Genomic DNA, 19,069 nt, shown 5'->3' with positions numbered 1-19,069 from the left:
ACTTACAAAAATTTACATTAACATACAACTTACAACCACCACGTACGCGGTTTACAACCATTGAATTACCACTTACAACCTCGACTTGCAACCACGCTAATAACCACTTACAAGGTTTACAACCACGACTTAAAACTATGACAACCTAGATTTACATCAACCTACAATCACCACTTTCAACCACCTCTTACAAGACTTACAACCTCCACTTACACGATATATCCCACCACTTAGAACCTCTTACGCGGTTTACAACCACGACTTACAACTACCACTTACGCATCTTCCAACCGCGACTTAAACCGACACTTCCATGGCTTACAACCACCACTTACGCAGTAAACCACATTTTACAACCACTGTACAACCTCGACTTACAACCACCACCTACGCGGTTGACGACTTACAACCTCGAGTTGCAACCTCAAATTACAACCACCACTTATAATCATCACACCTCTTATAATCACTTCACACTTCGACTTACAAACACCTACAACCTCGACTTACAACCACAACTTGGCTAAAAACCACGACTTAGAACCACAACTCACAACCATTTACAAGACTTACAACCACCACCTAAACGGTTTACAACCACGAATTACAATTACCACTTACAACCCAGACTTAAATTACTTACAAACACGACTTATATTCTCGAATTACATCTACGACCTACCATTTACGCGGTTTTCAACCATGATTTACAACCACAACTTAACCCAAACACCACTTGTAGCCTCGACTTACACCCACAACTTACAAGAATTACAACCACCATCTACGTGGTTTACGAATCACAACCTCGACTTAAACCATTTACGCGGCTTACAATTACGAATTACAACCTCGACTTCCAACCACCACTTACGCGGCTTACAACCTCGACTTACGACATACATGCACGACTTACAGCCATCAATATCTACCACTTACAACCAACATTTACGCGGTTTACAACCATGACGTACAACCACCACCTACGCGGCTTACAACCTCGAATTACAACCACCACTAACGCGATTTACAACCTCAGCTTACAATCACCACGTAACCCAACCACTTACAACCATCACCTACAAGACTTACAACCACGTCTTATAACCACTACCTACGCGGTTTACAACCACGACTTACCGACTTACAACCACCAATTAAACCACCTTTTAACCACCATCTACGCTGTTAACCACGAATTAAACCACAACTTAGAACTGATGAACAAAATATTTGACTTGTATTTTCCTTGTTATCAAAGGTTATTCTAAAGAATATATACTTTTTGGCATTTTTTTTTTCTTCACACTCTGACATCAATTTATGGTAATGCATGTCTCTGCTATCATTGAGGAAAAACTCAAATTTATGGTAATGCATGTCTCTGCTACCATTGAGGAAAAACTCAGGAGTGCATGAATACAAAATATTTTCATCATTACTACAGCATCAAAATACCCCCTTTGGTGAGACTCCATTTAAGTCAGTATACACATGTACTGATGGCAGCTACAAGATAATTAATGTTAAATGTTTTTTTGCAAATGTTTGGTACTTATGGCAGTCACAACATCTTCAACAAGTTTTTGCAATTTGCTAATGTTACGCACATGTTATGTTAATACTAAGCAATACTTCAAATATTCATGTGCACATGGTTAAAACCCTACTTGTTTACAACAAAATACAGGAATGTAGCAAATTTCAATAGCATACATGACTTTGTGGATGTTATGAGGATACATTACCTTCTTTGAACAGGTCGCAGGGTAGAAGGTAAATAAAACCACATTACTGTTGTTACATTTTTACCTAATTGTAGTATACAGGAAATGAACAGTATTCATTGAGTATTTTCTACTTTCTAATATCTCATATGTAACCACAAATTCACGTAACATTTGATCCGTCTGTACAGTTCAAAAAACCCGGCCAAAATTTGTCTATACCCATCTTAATCTAAAATAAATCAAACCAACTCAGGGAGAGGCTTGTTTATAACCACAATCTCCTTTTCATATACAACAGTTCAACCTATTCCCACAGAATTTTTATAATAATCAATACAAATGAAACATACATTTATATATACAGTATCTTTGTGTCAATTGTTATTTCTAGCTGAGAATAACAAGTTTACTAACATTATACATATGCATTTAAACTGATTAATCTGTAATTAAGAAGACTTGACAATGCCTAACAATGACAACTGTCATAAGTATTTATTCACGATGATGTTCATATATGACATAATGCTCTATTTACATTCTATTTATCAGACAGCACTTGAAGTACAACAAAATGTAATTCAAATCCTGAACTGGATAGTACTTAGATTTTTTTTTTCCTGTTACCATTTTGCTATTTATTCTGTTTTGGCTGATGCTGGTTTGTTTTAATTTATTCTCATGGTAAACATTTCAGTAGCAACAGCATTGAATTTCATTTAACAAAAACCCTTCTGTGAAGAGGTAACCCTTTGGTTGAGTTTAATGACTCACCGTTTGTTTTCCCTCCCGGCAATTCTGGAGCAGTGAAAAAAATCTCGACAGAGAAAGGGTTAAATTTCCATCTCCTGATCAAGATCATGTTCCTCAACCTTAATATCCACCTCACCTCCCAATAGCTTCCCCTCCACTGGTGACGAGTCGCAAGGGCTGACAAAATACTCGGTCGCTTCTTCCTTGACCTTATTTTCTGTACTTCCAGTATCATTAGACTGCTCTTGAATGTTGGGCTTCTGTTTAACACCTTTCAAAGGTTTGTGGATCTTCATGTGAAGCTTCAGACTAGATAGAGCCGCAAACGAGATTCCACAAACGGTACATTTGAAAGGACTTTCGCTCGTATGAGCTCTCATGTGTTTTTTCATTTGAAACGAATTACAAAACGATGCTTTGCACACACTACACTTCCATGGCTTTTCATTTGTGTGGACTTTGTAATGAGTATTTAGAGTAGATAGCCTAGCAAACGATGCCTCGCACATTGTACATCTATATGGTCTGTCCCCTGTATGTGCCATCATGTGATTTTTCAAAGTAGACGACTGAGCAAAAGATTCCTCACAAAGTGTGCAACGGTAAGGCTTTTCTCCTGTGTGGGTCCTGATGTGACTACTCAGATACGAAGAATTAGTGAACGACGATTCACAAAGTTCGCATTTGTACGGCTTCTCGCCTGTATGGTTCCTCATGTGAATTCTCAACTTTGAAGCGTGCTTAAAGGCGGCCCCGCACAGATCACATTTCAGAGGTTTCTCGTTAGGATGGATTTCGTAGTGGACGTTTAAGGTAGACGCCTTGGCAAACGAAGCACTGCAGACCCTGCATTTGAACGTGTTATCACGTGAATGGAGTTTCATGTGCTTTTTCAGGGTGAATAACCTCGTATACGAAGACCCGCAAACTCTACATTTGTACGGCTTCTCGCCTGTATGGGATTGCATGTGTCTTCTTAAATGCGAAGAAACCCGGAATGAAGCCACGCACAGATTACATTGATGCGGCTTTTCTCCCGTGTGGATCCTGATGTGGGCAATCAGCGACGAACCTTTACTAAACGACGCGTCGCACGTTCTACACCTGTGCGGCTTTTCTCCTGTGTGGATCAACAGATGATCCCGAAGGGACGACTGATGGACGAATGACGCCTCGCACAGTTTGCATTTATGAGGCCTTTCGCCTGTGTGGGTCCGAATGTGAACCCTCAAGGTCGAGGGGGAACGAAACGAAGCCTCACAAAATTCACAAATATGACGTCTTTTACCATTCTTTTCTTCTGCAGCGTGGGAATCTTTCGAAGAAAGACTATTTCTACTGTCTTCGGGTATCCGACTCTGCCCTGCGGCTCTCTTCTCAGCACTCTTTGCCATGTTTTTGTTTTGTTTCACACTATATGGTTCTGATGTTGTTTGCTGTATTCCACCTTAAAATGAAAATAAAAATTATGACTCATAAATGTTGTCTTGGAATAAGGCAATTATTTTGATCTAAAGCAACAAATATGATACTGTATGAGTGGTCGCTAGAGGCAACCGTGGTGTGGTTAGTAAGTAGGCCTGTCCAGGCTGTGGGAGGCCCCTGGTTTGATTCCCTGGCAGTGCCAGGTCTTTAATGATGCTCCATATCTAACTTTCTCCCCGTCTTCTCCTTTTCTGCATGTGGGGACGGAGAGGGGGGGGGGTCGCCGATTTAATGAAGCGGCCTTGCTGTGGATGAGCTGTGTCTTCCGACACTGCCTCTGACCCAGGGCAGTGGACAAGGTGCAGGGATGACCCATCATTCAGGAGGTGCTACGATAAGAGGGAGGGTGGAAGGTGGAGGGGGGTGGGGTGTATTTAGGGATGGAATGGGTGGGAATGGTTTTATGTCTTTTTCTTTTTGGCTACCTCCCTTGTAAGGGGGAAAAAGCCTTGGTATATGTATGTATATCTAACTTGGTGCAGTGAGTAGCATCTTATAGCAATACACATTCTTGGACAGGTGGAGGCCTATGGAAGGGAAATGTGCAAGTGGTCACTAGAGGCAGCCTGGCTGGACAATGGGAAGACAAAGTTTTGAAAGGACATTGAAGAAAATTCAGTAAAAAAAAAAAAAAAAAAAAAAAAATCTATTATGTAAGACATTTGGCAAAATATATATCTTTGCAAATAAGTGTTAAGTACATTTCAAAAACAAAAAGACTACTTTATAACAAAGGTTGAAATATAACCTTTATAAAGGATATACAAACCTAATAATAAAAAAATATAATGGAAGATTTTTTTTACATATATATTTTTGAAAAAAAAAAAAAAAAAAAAATTATAAAAGAAGTTTAGGCAAATTTCTTGAAAAGATTCAGTAAATATAGATAAAATAAACCTTATTGATATGAGTACAGTACAAGGTCGAGTGTTACAGCTGAACATGTATGATACTGAAAGGTATATGTATCATACATACTTTTTGGGTATCATTATCCTTCATATGTTTTCATAACTTCTTTTGTCTTAATGTACTGAAATTACTGACACAAGTACCTCTTGGTTTAACTACATACTGGTACTGCTATGTGATTATTGCGAGGGAGATTACTCTGGTTCTGGAACCAATCTTATCGATACGAGTACAAAACAAGATACAGCTGAACATGCTTGAAAAGTGAACTTTTTCTTTCAACTTTAAATATCCTCATTTCAATAATTCATTGTTAAAAAGTATAGAGGGTTAAAAGAAGGGAAAAGGAGAGAAGAGACAATATTATTGCATTAGTCTACAGCTGAAATCATAATTATCCTACTGTTTGGCAACACAGCAGTGGGAGAAACCACCAAACTGATGGAGTGATGGAAACGATGCATATGGAACTTGACAGGAATATTACAGCTCCCGTGACTGTGTGTCAACAGATGGTGTAATATTGAGGTGTTTAATTTATTCAAGTAATACTTTGGATGTTTATCGGTCTATGTATAAATTTGAAAGCCAGTGTTGCACAAGGATGTTTTGGGGGTTTAGTGGAATGACCACGAAGATAAGACGATGAGATTTATTACATTTGATAAAATTATGTTTTTTTTTTATATAATCTACTTATAAGGAGTGTGCACTGCATAACTCTACAGACTAAACGAAGGCCTTATAAAGTGTAAATTTAACTGGAGTCGGAGTCAGTATATTTTTACTGACTCCGACTCCAGTGACACTAATTGCTTCCGACTCCGACTCCAGTGACACTAATTGCTTCCAACTCCGACTCCACAACCCTTAGTGGAACTACATTTTGGTTGTGTGATATTGCATTTTACATACATATACCAAAGACTTTTCCCCCCTTACAAGGGAGGTAGCCAAAAAGAAAAAGGCATAAAAACCATTCCCACCCTTTCCATCCCCTTCACACTCCACTCCCCTCTACCCTCCCTCTTGGCACCTCCTGGATGACGGGTCATCCCTGCATCTTGTCCACTGCCCTGGGTCAGAGGCAGTGTCACAAGACACAACACATCCCCATTCCTCCTCTACTCCTAGCTCTACTCTATCCTTCACTCCCTCCCACTCCTCTTTCAGTTTTGTTTGTTGTTATTCTCTAGACTGGCCAAGCAATCCCATCTCCACGAGGACCCGAACAACTGGAATTGGGTTTTCCCACAAATCCTTCATATAGTGTATGTTGTGTTGTTAGCATGCATGATTGTGTACAATGCTGTCTTCCATTATGTGTTGTATAGTATGGGGTGAAGTGTTACATCCTGGGCTGTTATCTGCAATGGGGTCATCGAGCCTCTTCCAGAAGCTTAGAAGGGCTAGTTGGTGGCCACATTACAGCCTGGCCAGATTGACTCCGTCCTTTCAGGGGGTGAGAGGATTCAGCAGTGTATTGTCTTTCAGTTTGTTGATGGAGCAGTGAGTGATATGGTTATGGATATGTGTGATATAGGTATCTGGGTGTTGTTTTGATGTTTCTTCATGTGAGTGGGTGTCCTGCTATGTAGTGTAGTGGGTGTGCTGTGTTTGCGTGCCTCTCATATCAAGGTAATTCTTGACTTCGAAGACTTTCGTTTCATGGCATAAATGGCTTGTAGGTGTTGCATTTGTACAGCATTTAATTGTCTTTAGGGTTTTGCTTTGTATGGTCTGTAGGGTCTTGTGGTGTGTCTTAGTGAGATTAGGGGCCCATGCAGGGGTTGCATAGTTTATCACTGAGCATATGCATTGTGTATACTGTAGTATTAGTTTCTTTGTTTTGTCTAAATGTTGTTCCTGCAAATGATTTAAGCATGTTAAGTCTAGGTGTGGATTAGTCCTTATGTTTATAATGTGTTGTTTCAATGACATGATTACATCATATGTTATACCAAGAGTATTGGGTGTATGTGTGTGTGATATGTGAGTCTTGTTGATACAGAGGCATGGTATGTATTCGTGTTCCGCTGTCCAACTGGTGAGAAGGGTGGCTGTAGATTTGGTTAGGGTTATTTTGAGTCTATTTGTAGTTAACCAGGTATTAAATGTATCAAGATATGGTTGTAGTATTTCTGCAGTTTTGTCTGTGCTATGGTGTGTACACATAATTGTTATGTTTGCATAAGAGTTTTGTATTTCTGGGGAGTTGAGTGTGGGTATATCGTGCACGTACATATTAAAGGGTGTGGGGAATCGAACTGAGTCCTGTGGTACTCCATTCTTAAAGTTTCTGCTGTGCAATGATTAGTCATTCTATAATACATATGCATTTATATCTGCCAGATAATTGGCCAGCCATTTTTTGGTATTATTGTGCATATGTGTTATATATTTTGTTTGTGAGATTGTGACGGGATGACATCGAAAGCTTTACTGATGTCTAGTGTCAAGAGAAGTGTTCTGTGTGGGGGCTTATCTGGATAGATGCAATTAAAAAGTCTTCGTGTGAGGTTTATTAGAAGAGTGTTTGTGGAGTGTAGTGGTCTAAAAACATGTGATTCAGCAAGGGGGGATGCTGTGTGACAAGCTGCAGTATGAGGTATTCTTTGACTTTGGAGGGGGGTGCAGAGAATGTCATTTTGGTAGTTGTTTCTGCTAGTGCTGTACAACTTTACAAACTGGATCAAGCTAATGTAGGAAAGTGCATAGACTGTATTACCCTCCAGGGGATAGGGCAACTGACCTGCAGAGGAATGACCACTTGCTATTACTTATTATTAACCACTTCCATATGGTGATGCCTACGTAGGCGTCATGAGGAGCAAGTGGGTACGCGATGATGCCGACGTCGGCGTCTTGATTATATTCATTGTACTTGTACCTGCGTGACCCTCATTCTCTCTAAACTGGCTTCATCATGTTTTCTATGGTTATCAAAATTCACGGGTGAAAGAGAACGAACGATTGAGCACCGACTTTATTTTTTTATAATGCGATTATTATGACGCAACATCGCACGTCAGGCAGCTAATGCTGCCAGTCGTGCGATGTGCCCCGGAGTGAAGAGGTTAATATTGGTGAGACATTCATTTATATATGGGAACTATGATTCAATAATAACATTAATACTAAAATAATTATGAACCTTTATTATGGTTCAGTATGAAAAAGGATGAGAGGGGGGAAAGAGTGGATTGGGGGTTGAATGGGTGGGAATGGTTGTTTGCCTTTTGACTTAGTTACCCCCCTATGTAAGGGGGAAAAAGCCCTTGGTATAGACGACAGGTAGATGAAAAGGGAAGGGCTTCATTATAGGGGTAGTGTGACTCCACTGCACTGCATGGTAATCCTGTATGTAGTATGTCATGAGAGAATGGGGTGCATTTCTCCTCTAGCTATGTTAGGTTTCTTTTCATGACGAGTTAAACACCATATGAGGACGGAGCCTTTATTCATACGACGTTTCGCTTGTTACTTAAAAAAGCTGTAATGAGCGAAATGTCGTACATATAAAGGCTCCGTCCTCATATGGTGTTTAACTCGTCAATCAAGGTTATTCTTCTCGATGTAATGCTGGTGGACATTCTTGAGCATTCATCCAATAACAGAAAAATGTGTTTGATGCAACTTCTGAACAGATATTAAGACCAATAATGATAATTGTACTATAAATGTTGTTGTCGCTATCGTTACTCCTATGACAGTGTATTTGGGGAAAAAAATAAAAATGAATTATATATATATATATATATATATATATATAAATAAAATAATAATGTTATTGATAACCCTGAGTCTTTCTCCTAATCCTTACAAATGCTTACAATAACCTCTTTACAAATCAATTTAGCACTCGTGAGAAAATGCACACATCCGCAGGTTTCCACACTGGCTTCTGTTTTGTATATACACTGTATATACAGTGTATATACATATACACTGGCTTCTTGTTTTGTATTTTCCAGAAACAATATTCCTGACCAAGAATCTAAAGTCATTATGTCATCCTGTAACTCTGCAATCATTCTCAATTTTCCAGTATGTTTTTGTGTCACTAACAAATACGACAAATGAAAGAAGCACAAACGCTGATCTATGAGGAAGACCATTTGTGACTTTTTGCTCAATTACAAAGGATTACAAAGGCGGAGCATGCCGACAGGAGACCTTTTGGTCCATATCTAGGTCGGATGCGAAAAAATCATAATAATAATACATACATACATATACCAAGGCTTTTTCCCCCTTACAAGGGAGGTAGCCAAAAAGGAAAAGGCATAAAATCATTCCCACCCATTCCATCCCTGAATACACTCCACATCCCTCCACCCTCCCTCTTATCTGAGCACCTCCTGGATGACGGGTCATCCCTGCACCTTGTCCACTGCCCTGGGTCAGAAGCAGCACATCCACAGCAAGGCTGCTTCATTAAATCGGCGACCCTCCTCTCCGTCCCCCCATTGCATAAAAGGAGAAGACGGGGAGAAATCCCTTCGGGCTGCGTCAAATTTTGCTCACCACATACTACCTCACCCCCCATTCGACCTCATGCAATCACAACATCATCCATATACAACCATTCTCCAGGTCCTGGAGCTGCAACGTCTACGTCGTGGGACCACCCCCCAACCCCAAGTGTTGGGGGCCAATCAGCAGCAACCACCCCTGGCCATCAGCTCTACGCAGATGGCACCGATCCCCAAGGAGGAGCTACGCCTACCTGGGGGAGTACCACAATCCTTTTTTCCAACATACAATGTTACATTTTTTCTGCACTGAGGGGTGATTTTCCGGCGATCACCCCTCTTCTTCTACTTTTAGCCGGAGATGTAGAGAGCAATCCTGGGCCCACCACAAAATACACATGCCCAACATGCTCTAAACCCATTACTTCGAGCAGACAGACAAAGGGCTCAGTTCAGTGCAATATGTGCAAAAACTGGGCCCACCTCACTTGTACAACACTTGCTGACACAAACACTTGGACATGTTCTACCTGCCCTCCAGTAACCCCACTCCCACCTCCCCAACCACAGCCAACACCCTTACCCACTCCCAATTTCCCTTTGCCCTTACCCCCGATTAGTACTCCCCTTCCTTTGTCCCCGATCTCTCCTTTCCCCCCCTCTGACCCAGATCCTACACCTTCCCCACTACCACCCCAACCTCAACCTCAAACAGCAACATACAACACATACAAAACACACAACATCAACATATTACGACACAACATTGACGGTATTAACACTAAAAAACATGAACTTGAACACTTTCTTAAACAACACAACATACACATTGCGATTTTACAAGAAACAAAACTAAGACACTCACACAAAACACCATCTGTTTTGTGGACACAAGTGCCACAACCAAAATTCTCCTCCCTACCACAGATAACACAATAGAAACCCAATCCATTCGAATCCGCACAGGCAACAATTCAACACTGACAATAGTTAACATGTACATTCCCCCCCAATCATCCCCCACAGTTCCAAACACCTTCAGACCTCAACTTAGCCAACTAACCTCAATCCCCAACCTGATCATGGGTGGTGACTTCAACGCCAAAATAGCTCCAACCAAATCTACAGCAACACTTCTCACCAACTAGACAAAAGAACACAAATACATACCTCATCTCTACATCAACAACACTCTAATACCACACACAAACACACCGAAAATTCTTGGTGTAACATACGATACATCCATGTCTTTCAAACAACACCTCACAAACATAAAAAACAAATGCACACCTAGACTTAACGCACTTAAGTCAATCACTGGAACAACATTTGGACAAAACAAAGAAACTAATATAACAATATACAAACAATGCATACGCTCAGTGATGAATTATGCGAGTCCTGCATGGGCTCCTAATCTCAGTGAGACACACCACAACACCCTTCAAATCATACAAAACAAAGCCCTAAAAACAATTACAGGTTGCACAAATACAACACCTACAGACCATTTACACCATGAAACAAAAGTCCTCAAAGTCAAGGACCACCTCGACATGAGAGGCACACAAACACTTGCTGCAGCCACCACAAACACATCACACCCGCTACACTACATAGCAGAACACCCACACACACCAAGAAACATTAAAACTACACCCAAAGACCTTTATTACGCACAGATACTCTCTTCTCTTCCTCCACAACCACCAAATACCAGCCTCCGGAAACATATTCATAATCATATCACTCACCGCTCCATTAACACACTGAAAGACAACACACTGCTGCATGCCAGACCCCGATATCCACCCTTCTGAATCCTCTCTCCCACGAAAGGACAGAGTCCACTTGGCCAGACTGCGATGCGGTCACCACCCAGCACTTCTAAGCTACCAGAAGAGGCTGGACGACCGTGTTGTGAACAGCTGCCCAGGATGTAACACTTCACCCCATACCATACAACACATAATGGAAGACTGCATTATACACAATCATGCACGCAAACAACACAACATACACTCTATAAAGGATTTGTGGGAAAACCCAGTTTCGGCTGTGGCCTTCCTTGGGGAGACGGGACTGCTCGGACAGACAGTCTAGGGAACGACAACAACAACAACAACCATTCTCCATTCACCCCTGTCTTCTGTCCTCTCCTGTCCTTCCTCAACAGACATTCCCCTCTTCCCCAAAGCCCCCTTCACCCCATCCATCCACCTCATCCTAGGACGTCCCCTCATGTTCACTCCCTCCACATCTGCCTTCCATACCTCTTTTACTAGTCTTTCTTCACTCATTCTTTCCATGTGTCCAAACCATCCCAATATTCTTTCATCAACCCTATCTCCCAACTCCCTTTCCACCCCTTTTCTCCTCCTCACCTCCTCATTTCTCACTCTATCTAGCCTAGTAACCCCCATCATACTTCTCAGACACCTCATCTCAAACACATTCTAACTCCTTCTCTCTTCTTCTCTTATGTTCCATGTTTCTCCCCCATACAGTGCTGTTGGCACATCACTCCTTCATACAGTCTCTTCTTAGCATCCATTCCCAAATGTCTATTCCTCATTACACTCTTTAATACACCAAGGCATTTACTCATTTCTCTCAATCTACATTCTACCTCCACCTTTTCCTGCCACATTTGCACCCAAGTATCTGAAACTATCCACTTCCTCCAGTCGCTCTCCCTTAATGCTCACTTCCAGTCTACTGCCACTTTCACCCCTTGTACATCTCATCACCTTACTTTTACCCACATTTATCTTTAGCTTTCTTCTATCACATACTCTCCCAAACTCTGCCACCAACTTCCTCAATCCCTCTTCTGATCCTGCCACAAGCGCAGTGTTGTCCGCAAACAACAGCTGGCTCACCTCCCACTTGTCTCCATTTTAACCATCTTCAATCCCTGACCCACTATCCTTGCATTTACCTCTCGCACCACCCCATCCATGCATAAGTTGAACAGCCAGGGTGACATAACGCATCCTTGACGAAGTCCCACCTTTACCTTGAACCACTCACTCTCTCCATTTCTAATCCTGACACAAGCTCTACTACTCTCATAAAAACTCTTGACAGCTCCCAGAAGCTTTCCTCCTATAATAATGTAAATAACAAAATAAAATGCATAAATAAATGCATAGGTATAGTTAAATATTAAACAAACAGGTAAATAGTAAATAATAATAAATTGACATATAACTAATAATAAACGAAAATCAAACAGACAAATGATAACAAAACAAAAACAAATAATATAAAATAAATTTTAATCATTACAGCATCTTGCTTAGGTGTTTATTTAAATGAATCTTAAAGCTTCGAACTGAACTACATTGCACTACCTGTGTAGAAAGTTTATTCCATTCATTAACTACACGGTTGGCAAAGTTGTTTCTGCTCACTTCCAAATTGAATCTATTTCCGAAGAGTTTGAGACCATTGTTTCTTGTCTGATTCTCATTCAATTTTGCATCACTTGCTGCTGTCTCTCACTTGTGAAGCATTTTACTCACTACGAGTATATTGTACTCTTTCTGACCCTTTTGGGCAATGGACAAGTTGCAGGGATTACCTGTCATCATCCAGGAGGAGCCAAGAAAAAACAGAGGGAGGGGAGAGGGAGGGGTGGTGAATGAGTGTGGAGTGGGCAGGGATTACAAAGTATTACACAAGAGGAGCATGCTGACAGGAGACCTTTTGGTCCATAACTAGGTCGGATGTGAAAAAATCATAATAATAATAATAAATAAATACATATTATAATAATACATATACCCTTCCAGGAAGTGCTAAGATAAGAGGGAGGGTGGAGGGTGGTGGAGTGTATTTTGGGATGGAATGGGTGGGAATGGTTTTATGGCTTTTTCTTTAGCTACCTCCCATTATAATAATAAATAAAATAAATAAATAGGTAATGGGTGAAATTGGAATCATGTCTTTTGACTTTGGCTACCCCCTTTGTAAGGGGGAAAAAGCCTTTGGTTTAAGCATGCTGGCACAGACTATGCCATAAACTTTACTATTAGCCATCGAGCGATAGACCCATCCTTGACTATGCGGTACAGTTTTGGTCTCCGTCCTACAGAATGGACATCAATTCACTAGAATCAGTACAGAGAAGAATGACCAAAATGATACATGGACTCAGAAATTTGCCTTATGAAGAGAGGCTTAGGCACCTTAACTTACACTCTGGAAAGATGCAGAGTGTGGGGTGATCTAATAGAGGTGTTCAAGTGGATCAAAGGCTTTAACAAGGGTGATGCAAACAAGGTCATCATATTAAAACAACAGGGCAGGACTTGCAGTAATGGTTATAAACTGGACAAATTTAGATTTAAGAAGGAAATAGGCAAGAATTGGTTTACTAATAGGGTGGTCGATGAATGGAATAAACTTGGTTACCATGTAGTAAGCTCTGAAACTATCAGTTGTTTTAAGAAACGGTTGGACAACTTTATGGATGGGGATGACAGGTGGTGATGGATATGGAGCTGCCTAGTGTAGGCCTTATGGTCTCTTGCAGTCTCTTTCATTCTTATGTTCTTATCTGTGAAGGGCATCCATGTAGTTCAGTTCGAAGCTTTAAGAATCATTTAGATAAATACCTAAGATGCTGTAATTATTATAATTTATCTTATATTATTTGTTTTTGTTTTGTTATCTTTTGTCTGTCTGATTTTTATTTACTATTAGTTATATATCAATTTATTATTATATACTATTTACCTGTTTGTTTATTATTGAACTATACCTATGCATTTATTTATGTATTTTATTTGTTATTTACATTATTATAATTTTTATTTATCATTTTATTATCAATATGATTTTTTTTTTGCATCCGACCTAGATATGAATCAAAAGGTCTCCTGTCGGTATGCTCCGCCTTTGTAATCTTTTGAAGTCACGGTAGGCTGTCATCACCACAGCCTTTATTTAATGTCTGCCCAAATCCCCAACAGCTTAACTTTGCACCACTGTGGACCTTACCGAGATAAATTCAAAGTGACATTTTTCATGTGTCAAGTGGGCTTCCTCGAGGATCAATAGATTCCGTAATTTTACTAATGAAACCTGTCTAGCTAGGTCAGAAGCTTCCTATCCCTATTCTAGGCATGTAGTGTTTCTATGGCCATTCATGCATGGTACAAAATTGTCTCAATCTGGTCATTTACACTGACAATTCTAAAATAGAACCCATCAACATTTATTCATTTCTCTTCAGATAATTTTTTCTTTTGTAACTTGAGTGAGAGTGAGAGTGAGGGAGGGTGACATTGAGAGAGAGAGAGAGAGAGAGAGAGAGAGAGAGAGAGAGAGAGAGAGTAAATGTGACATTGAGAGAGAGTGAGTGACTTTGAGAGAGAGTGAGAGTGACATTGAGAGAGAGAGAGAGTGACATTGAGAGAGAGAGAGAGTGACATTGAGAGAGAGAGAGAGTGACATTGAGAGAGAGAGAGAGTGACATTGAGAGAGAGAGAGAGAGAGAGAGAGAGAGTGACATTGAGAGAGAGAGAGAGAGAGTGACATTGAGAGAGAGAGTGGCATTGAGAGAGAGAGAGTGACATTGAGAGAGAGAGTGACATTGAGAGAGAGAGTGACATTGAGAGAGAGAGTGACATTGAGAGAGAGTGAGAGTGACATTGAGAGAGAGAGGGTGACATTGAGAGAGTGATAGTGACAGTGAAAGAGAGTGATAGTGACATTGAGAGAGAGAGTGAGTGAGAGAGAGTGAGAGAGAGAGGGAGGGTGACATTGAGAGAGAGAGAGGGAGGGTGACATTGAGAGAGAGAGGGAGGGTGACATTGAGAGAGAGAGAGGGAGGGTGACATTGAGAGAGAGAGAGAGGGAGGGTGACAGTGAGAGAGAGAGAGAGGGAGGGTGACATTGAGAGAGAGAGGGAGGGTGACATTGAGAGAGAGAGGGAGGGTGACATTGAGAGAGAGTGACACAGAGAGAGTGACACTAAGAGAGAGAGTGACATTGAGAGAGAGAGAATGAGAGTGACATTGAGAGAGAGAGAGTGACATTGAGAGAGAGTGAGAGTGACATTGAGAGAGAGAGAGAGTGACATTGAGAGAGAGAGAGAGTGACATTGAGAGAGAGAGAGAGTGAGAGTGACATTGAGAGAGAGAGAGAGTGACATTGAGAGAGAGTGAGAGTGACATTGAGAGAGAGTGAGAGTGACATTGAGAGAGAGTGAGAGTGACATTGAGAGAGAGTGAGAGTGACATTGAGAGAGAGTGAGAGTGACATTGAGAGAGAGTGAGAGTGACATTGAGAGAGAGTGAGTGACATTGAGAGAGAGTGATAGTGAGAGAAGGTGTGACATTGAGAGATAGTGACACAGAGAGAGAAAGTGACTGAGATAGAGAGAGACACAGAGAGAAAGGGAGGGTGACATTGAGAGAGAGAGGGTGACACTGAGAGAGTGACAGTGAGAGAGAGAGTGACATTGAGAGAGAGTGGCATTGAAAGAGAGAGTGAGAATGACATTGAGAGAGAGAGTGAGAATGACATTTGAGAGAGAAAGTGTGACATTGAGAGAGAGAGAGAGAGAGAGAGAGAGAGAGAGAGAGAGAGAGAGAGAGAGAGAGAGAGAGAGAGAGAGAGAGAGAGAGAGAGAGATTGAGTGTGGAGAAGAACCTCAACCTTCTACCAGTCACCATCAGTCTTGCTAACTTCTCTGTCACCTACACAAAGGCCTGGTACAGTGAGACCTCTCATTAACGGACATTAAATAGCTGTGTTTTTGATGCTGTTGTTTAGTGCTGAGCAATCACTATGCCACCCAAAAACCACTCCAAATCAACGGACACTGTTACCCCCTCTTTAAGTCCGTTAATGAGAGGTAGTACTGTATACAGTGTGTACAGTCTCTTTATAACTGAACAGATTGGGATTATATTGGTATTTAATTGTGCACACCTACGCGATATAGCATTAGAAAATTAAATACTAATTTTGTCAATGATAATACATGAATGTAATACGCAATTTTCTTGGCAGAAATAGAAAATTAAATATTAATTTTGTCAATGATAATACATGAATGTAATATGCAATTTTCTTGGCAGAAATAAATAACAAAAAGACCTTGCTACAAGCAAATCTACTAATGAACGAAGCCGCTAGGATACAGTCCAGACACCATGTTGTCATCTGTCCAGTCCAGTCACTGTCAGTTAGACAATGGCTTTCTGTTCTCCAACTCCAGGTGACGTTAATAAGCGCTGTTACAAAGACAATAGGGCTTCCTTGGACTTTGAGAGAACATGAGGTTCTGCTGTCATCTGTTAACTGCCTCAGATAATATAATAATCAGGCAATCAGCATCTGTGATGATTGTGATAACCTGCATGATCTTTAAAATCTGAAGTACCAAATTACTAAATATAGATTAGGTTCCATAGGTTAGGTAGGAATAGATGAACTCACCATCCTTTCATATCTTTGACCTCGGCACCTATCAAAACAAACATGGCTTATCATTCAACTGTCATGACTTTGTTTGTTAGTAAATAAGTTTTAGCAACTCTTTTGTTGTTGATTTCCACCATGACAATTACATATTATGTTGTATTATAATTTACAAAATTAATAATCAATTTTCTATTGCTATAGTACATAGGTGTGTACTTCTAAAAATTTGCCATTGTCTTTAATATTGAAGGCAATTTCCTTCCTTTTATGCGGGCCCCTGAAACTTGATTATTCACCCTATAAGATCCTTCTCTATCTTCAAGTATTCTCCAATGCATTTCTTTTGTTTGAAGTTTTAAAATAATGCTCCTGTTTATCTCAGTCTATGCTTTCTCTTTATTTATCATAACTCAGACTCAATCCACTTAGTTTTGAAAATGTCCCAGACAACCGTATAGATGTAATTATTAATGTTAGGTTGGGATTTTTTACACACGTTTTCACAGCATTGTCTTCTGATTAACACTGGGTAAATATCCAGACACCCGCTAACACGGATTTTTATAATGAAACTTTGTAATTGTATATGGATTAGCCCTCAAATTGCTTATCGCAAAATATATACATAGACTTACACACGTATATATGTATATGTACGTAGATTAAACTCCGTGAAAAATGGAATTGTTCGTATTACTATGCATCAAATAATTCGAGTATTGCTCCGTATGTTTCACTTACTTTGTTACGGCACCTATCATTTCCTATTCACTATTGTTTACTATTCGGTCGTTGGTTTTGTATCAGACCACCTGCCACTTGCCATACTTGATGTCGACTTCGTTTATCCTTAGCTTTAGTAACTTGTCTAAATGTACTGGCACTAATAATATTAATAACAATCTTATTCTTTATATTACTTGAAATTTTGTTCGGTTGCTTTTGATATCTTGACACTATCGTCTTATTTAGCAGTTTCTAGCTCACAATTTTCAATTCTGGGTCATAATTGAATTATTCTCAAACTCATATCTTTCTTTTCTTGAAATCTTTAGTATTGTGGGTGTCTTTTCGCCCATCTGGGATAATGTCATAATTTTGGGCACAATTTTCCAATGATTATTTCCCCGATCTGTATTGGAGTGTAGCTCAGCATTTGATGTGCATCTAGCTTCTATGTTAGTTGAAGGTTCAAATGAACCGTATGTTTTTCAATGTGTGTGTGTGTGTGTGTGTATTTACCTAGTTGTATTTACCTAGTGTGTGTGTGTATATATATATATATATATATATATATATATATATATATATATGTATATATATATATATATATATATATATATATATATATATATATATATATATATACCTATACCAAATGCTTCTTCCCCCTACATGGGGGGTAGCCACAAAGAAAACGGCATAGAAACCACTCCCACCCATTCCATTTCCTATATATTCCACTCCCCTCCACCCTCCTCCCTCCCTCTTATCTTGGCATCCTGTCCACTGTCCTGGGTCAGAAGCAGTGCTGCAAGGCACAGCGCATCCACAGCAAGGTCGCTTCATAAATTCGGCGACCCCCCTCTCCGTCCCCTCATGTAGAAAAGGAGAAGACGGGGAGAAATCCCTTCGGGCTGCGTCAATTTTCTTCTAACACATACCTCGCCACCCCCCACCTCCCTCATGCATCACAGCATCATCTATACACAACCCCTCTTCATTCACCCCTATCTTCTGTCCTCTCCCGTCCTTCCTCCACAGACATTCCTCTCTTCTGTAATGACCCTTTCACCCCATCCATCCATCTCATCCTAGGACGCCCCCTCATATTCACTCCTTCCACCTCAGCCTTCCACACCTCTTTTACTAGTCCTTCTTCACTCATTCTTTCCATGTGTCCAAACCATCCTAATACCCTTTCATCAACCCTATCTTCCAGTTCCCTTTCCACCCCTGTTCTCCTCCTCACCTCCTCATTTCTCACTCTATCTAGCCTAGTAACCCCTATCATACTTCTCAGACATTTCATCTCAAACACATTCAAACTCCACTCTCTTCCTCTCATGTTTCATGTTTCTGCCCCGTACAATGCTGTTGGTACAATCACTTCATATAACCTCCTCTTAGCATCCATTCCCAGATGTCTATTTCTCATTACACTTTTCAATCCACCAAGGCATTTACTCGCTTCTCTCAATCTACATTCTACCTCCACCCCCACTCCTCCCTTTCCTGCCACATTCGCACCCAAATATCTAAAACTAT

General features: G+C 40.4%; 2 protein-coding genes across 2 annotated transcripts in view; one reads left to right on the top strand and one right to left on the bottom strand.

Annotated features, from left to right (window-relative positions):
- The window catches only part of LOC143031538 (uncharacterized), a 485,407-nt gene that overhangs the window by 67,753 nt on the left and 398,585 nt on the right, over window positions 1-19,069 (top strand). The gene's annotated exons all lie outside the window — the stretch shown is intronic.
- Window positions 1,798-17,532, bottom strand: LOC143031535 (uncharacterized). Its single transcript, XM_076195501.1, has 2 exons — window positions 17,499-17,532; window positions 1,798-3,930 (listed from the first exon to the last, which is right to left on the bottom strand). Exons 1-2 carry the CDS (start codon window positions 17,503-17,505, stop codon window positions 2,564-2,566), a joined length of 1,374 nt encoding a protein of 457 aa, XP_076051616.1. The 5' UTR covers window positions 17,506-17,532; the 3' UTR covers window positions 1,798-2,563.

The sequence above is a fragment of the Oratosquilla oratoria genome, chromosome 12 (genome assembly GCF_046742065.1).
Source record: "Oratosquilla oratoria isolate Oo_2021 chromosome 12, ASM4674206v1, whole genome shotgun sequence".
NCBI lineage: Eukaryota > Metazoa > Arthropoda > Malacostraca > Stomatopoda > Squillidae > Oratosquilla > Oratosquilla oratoria.
The sequence above is the reverse complement of the archived record's forward strand: the minus strand, read 5'-3'. Positions and strand labels throughout refer to the sequence as shown.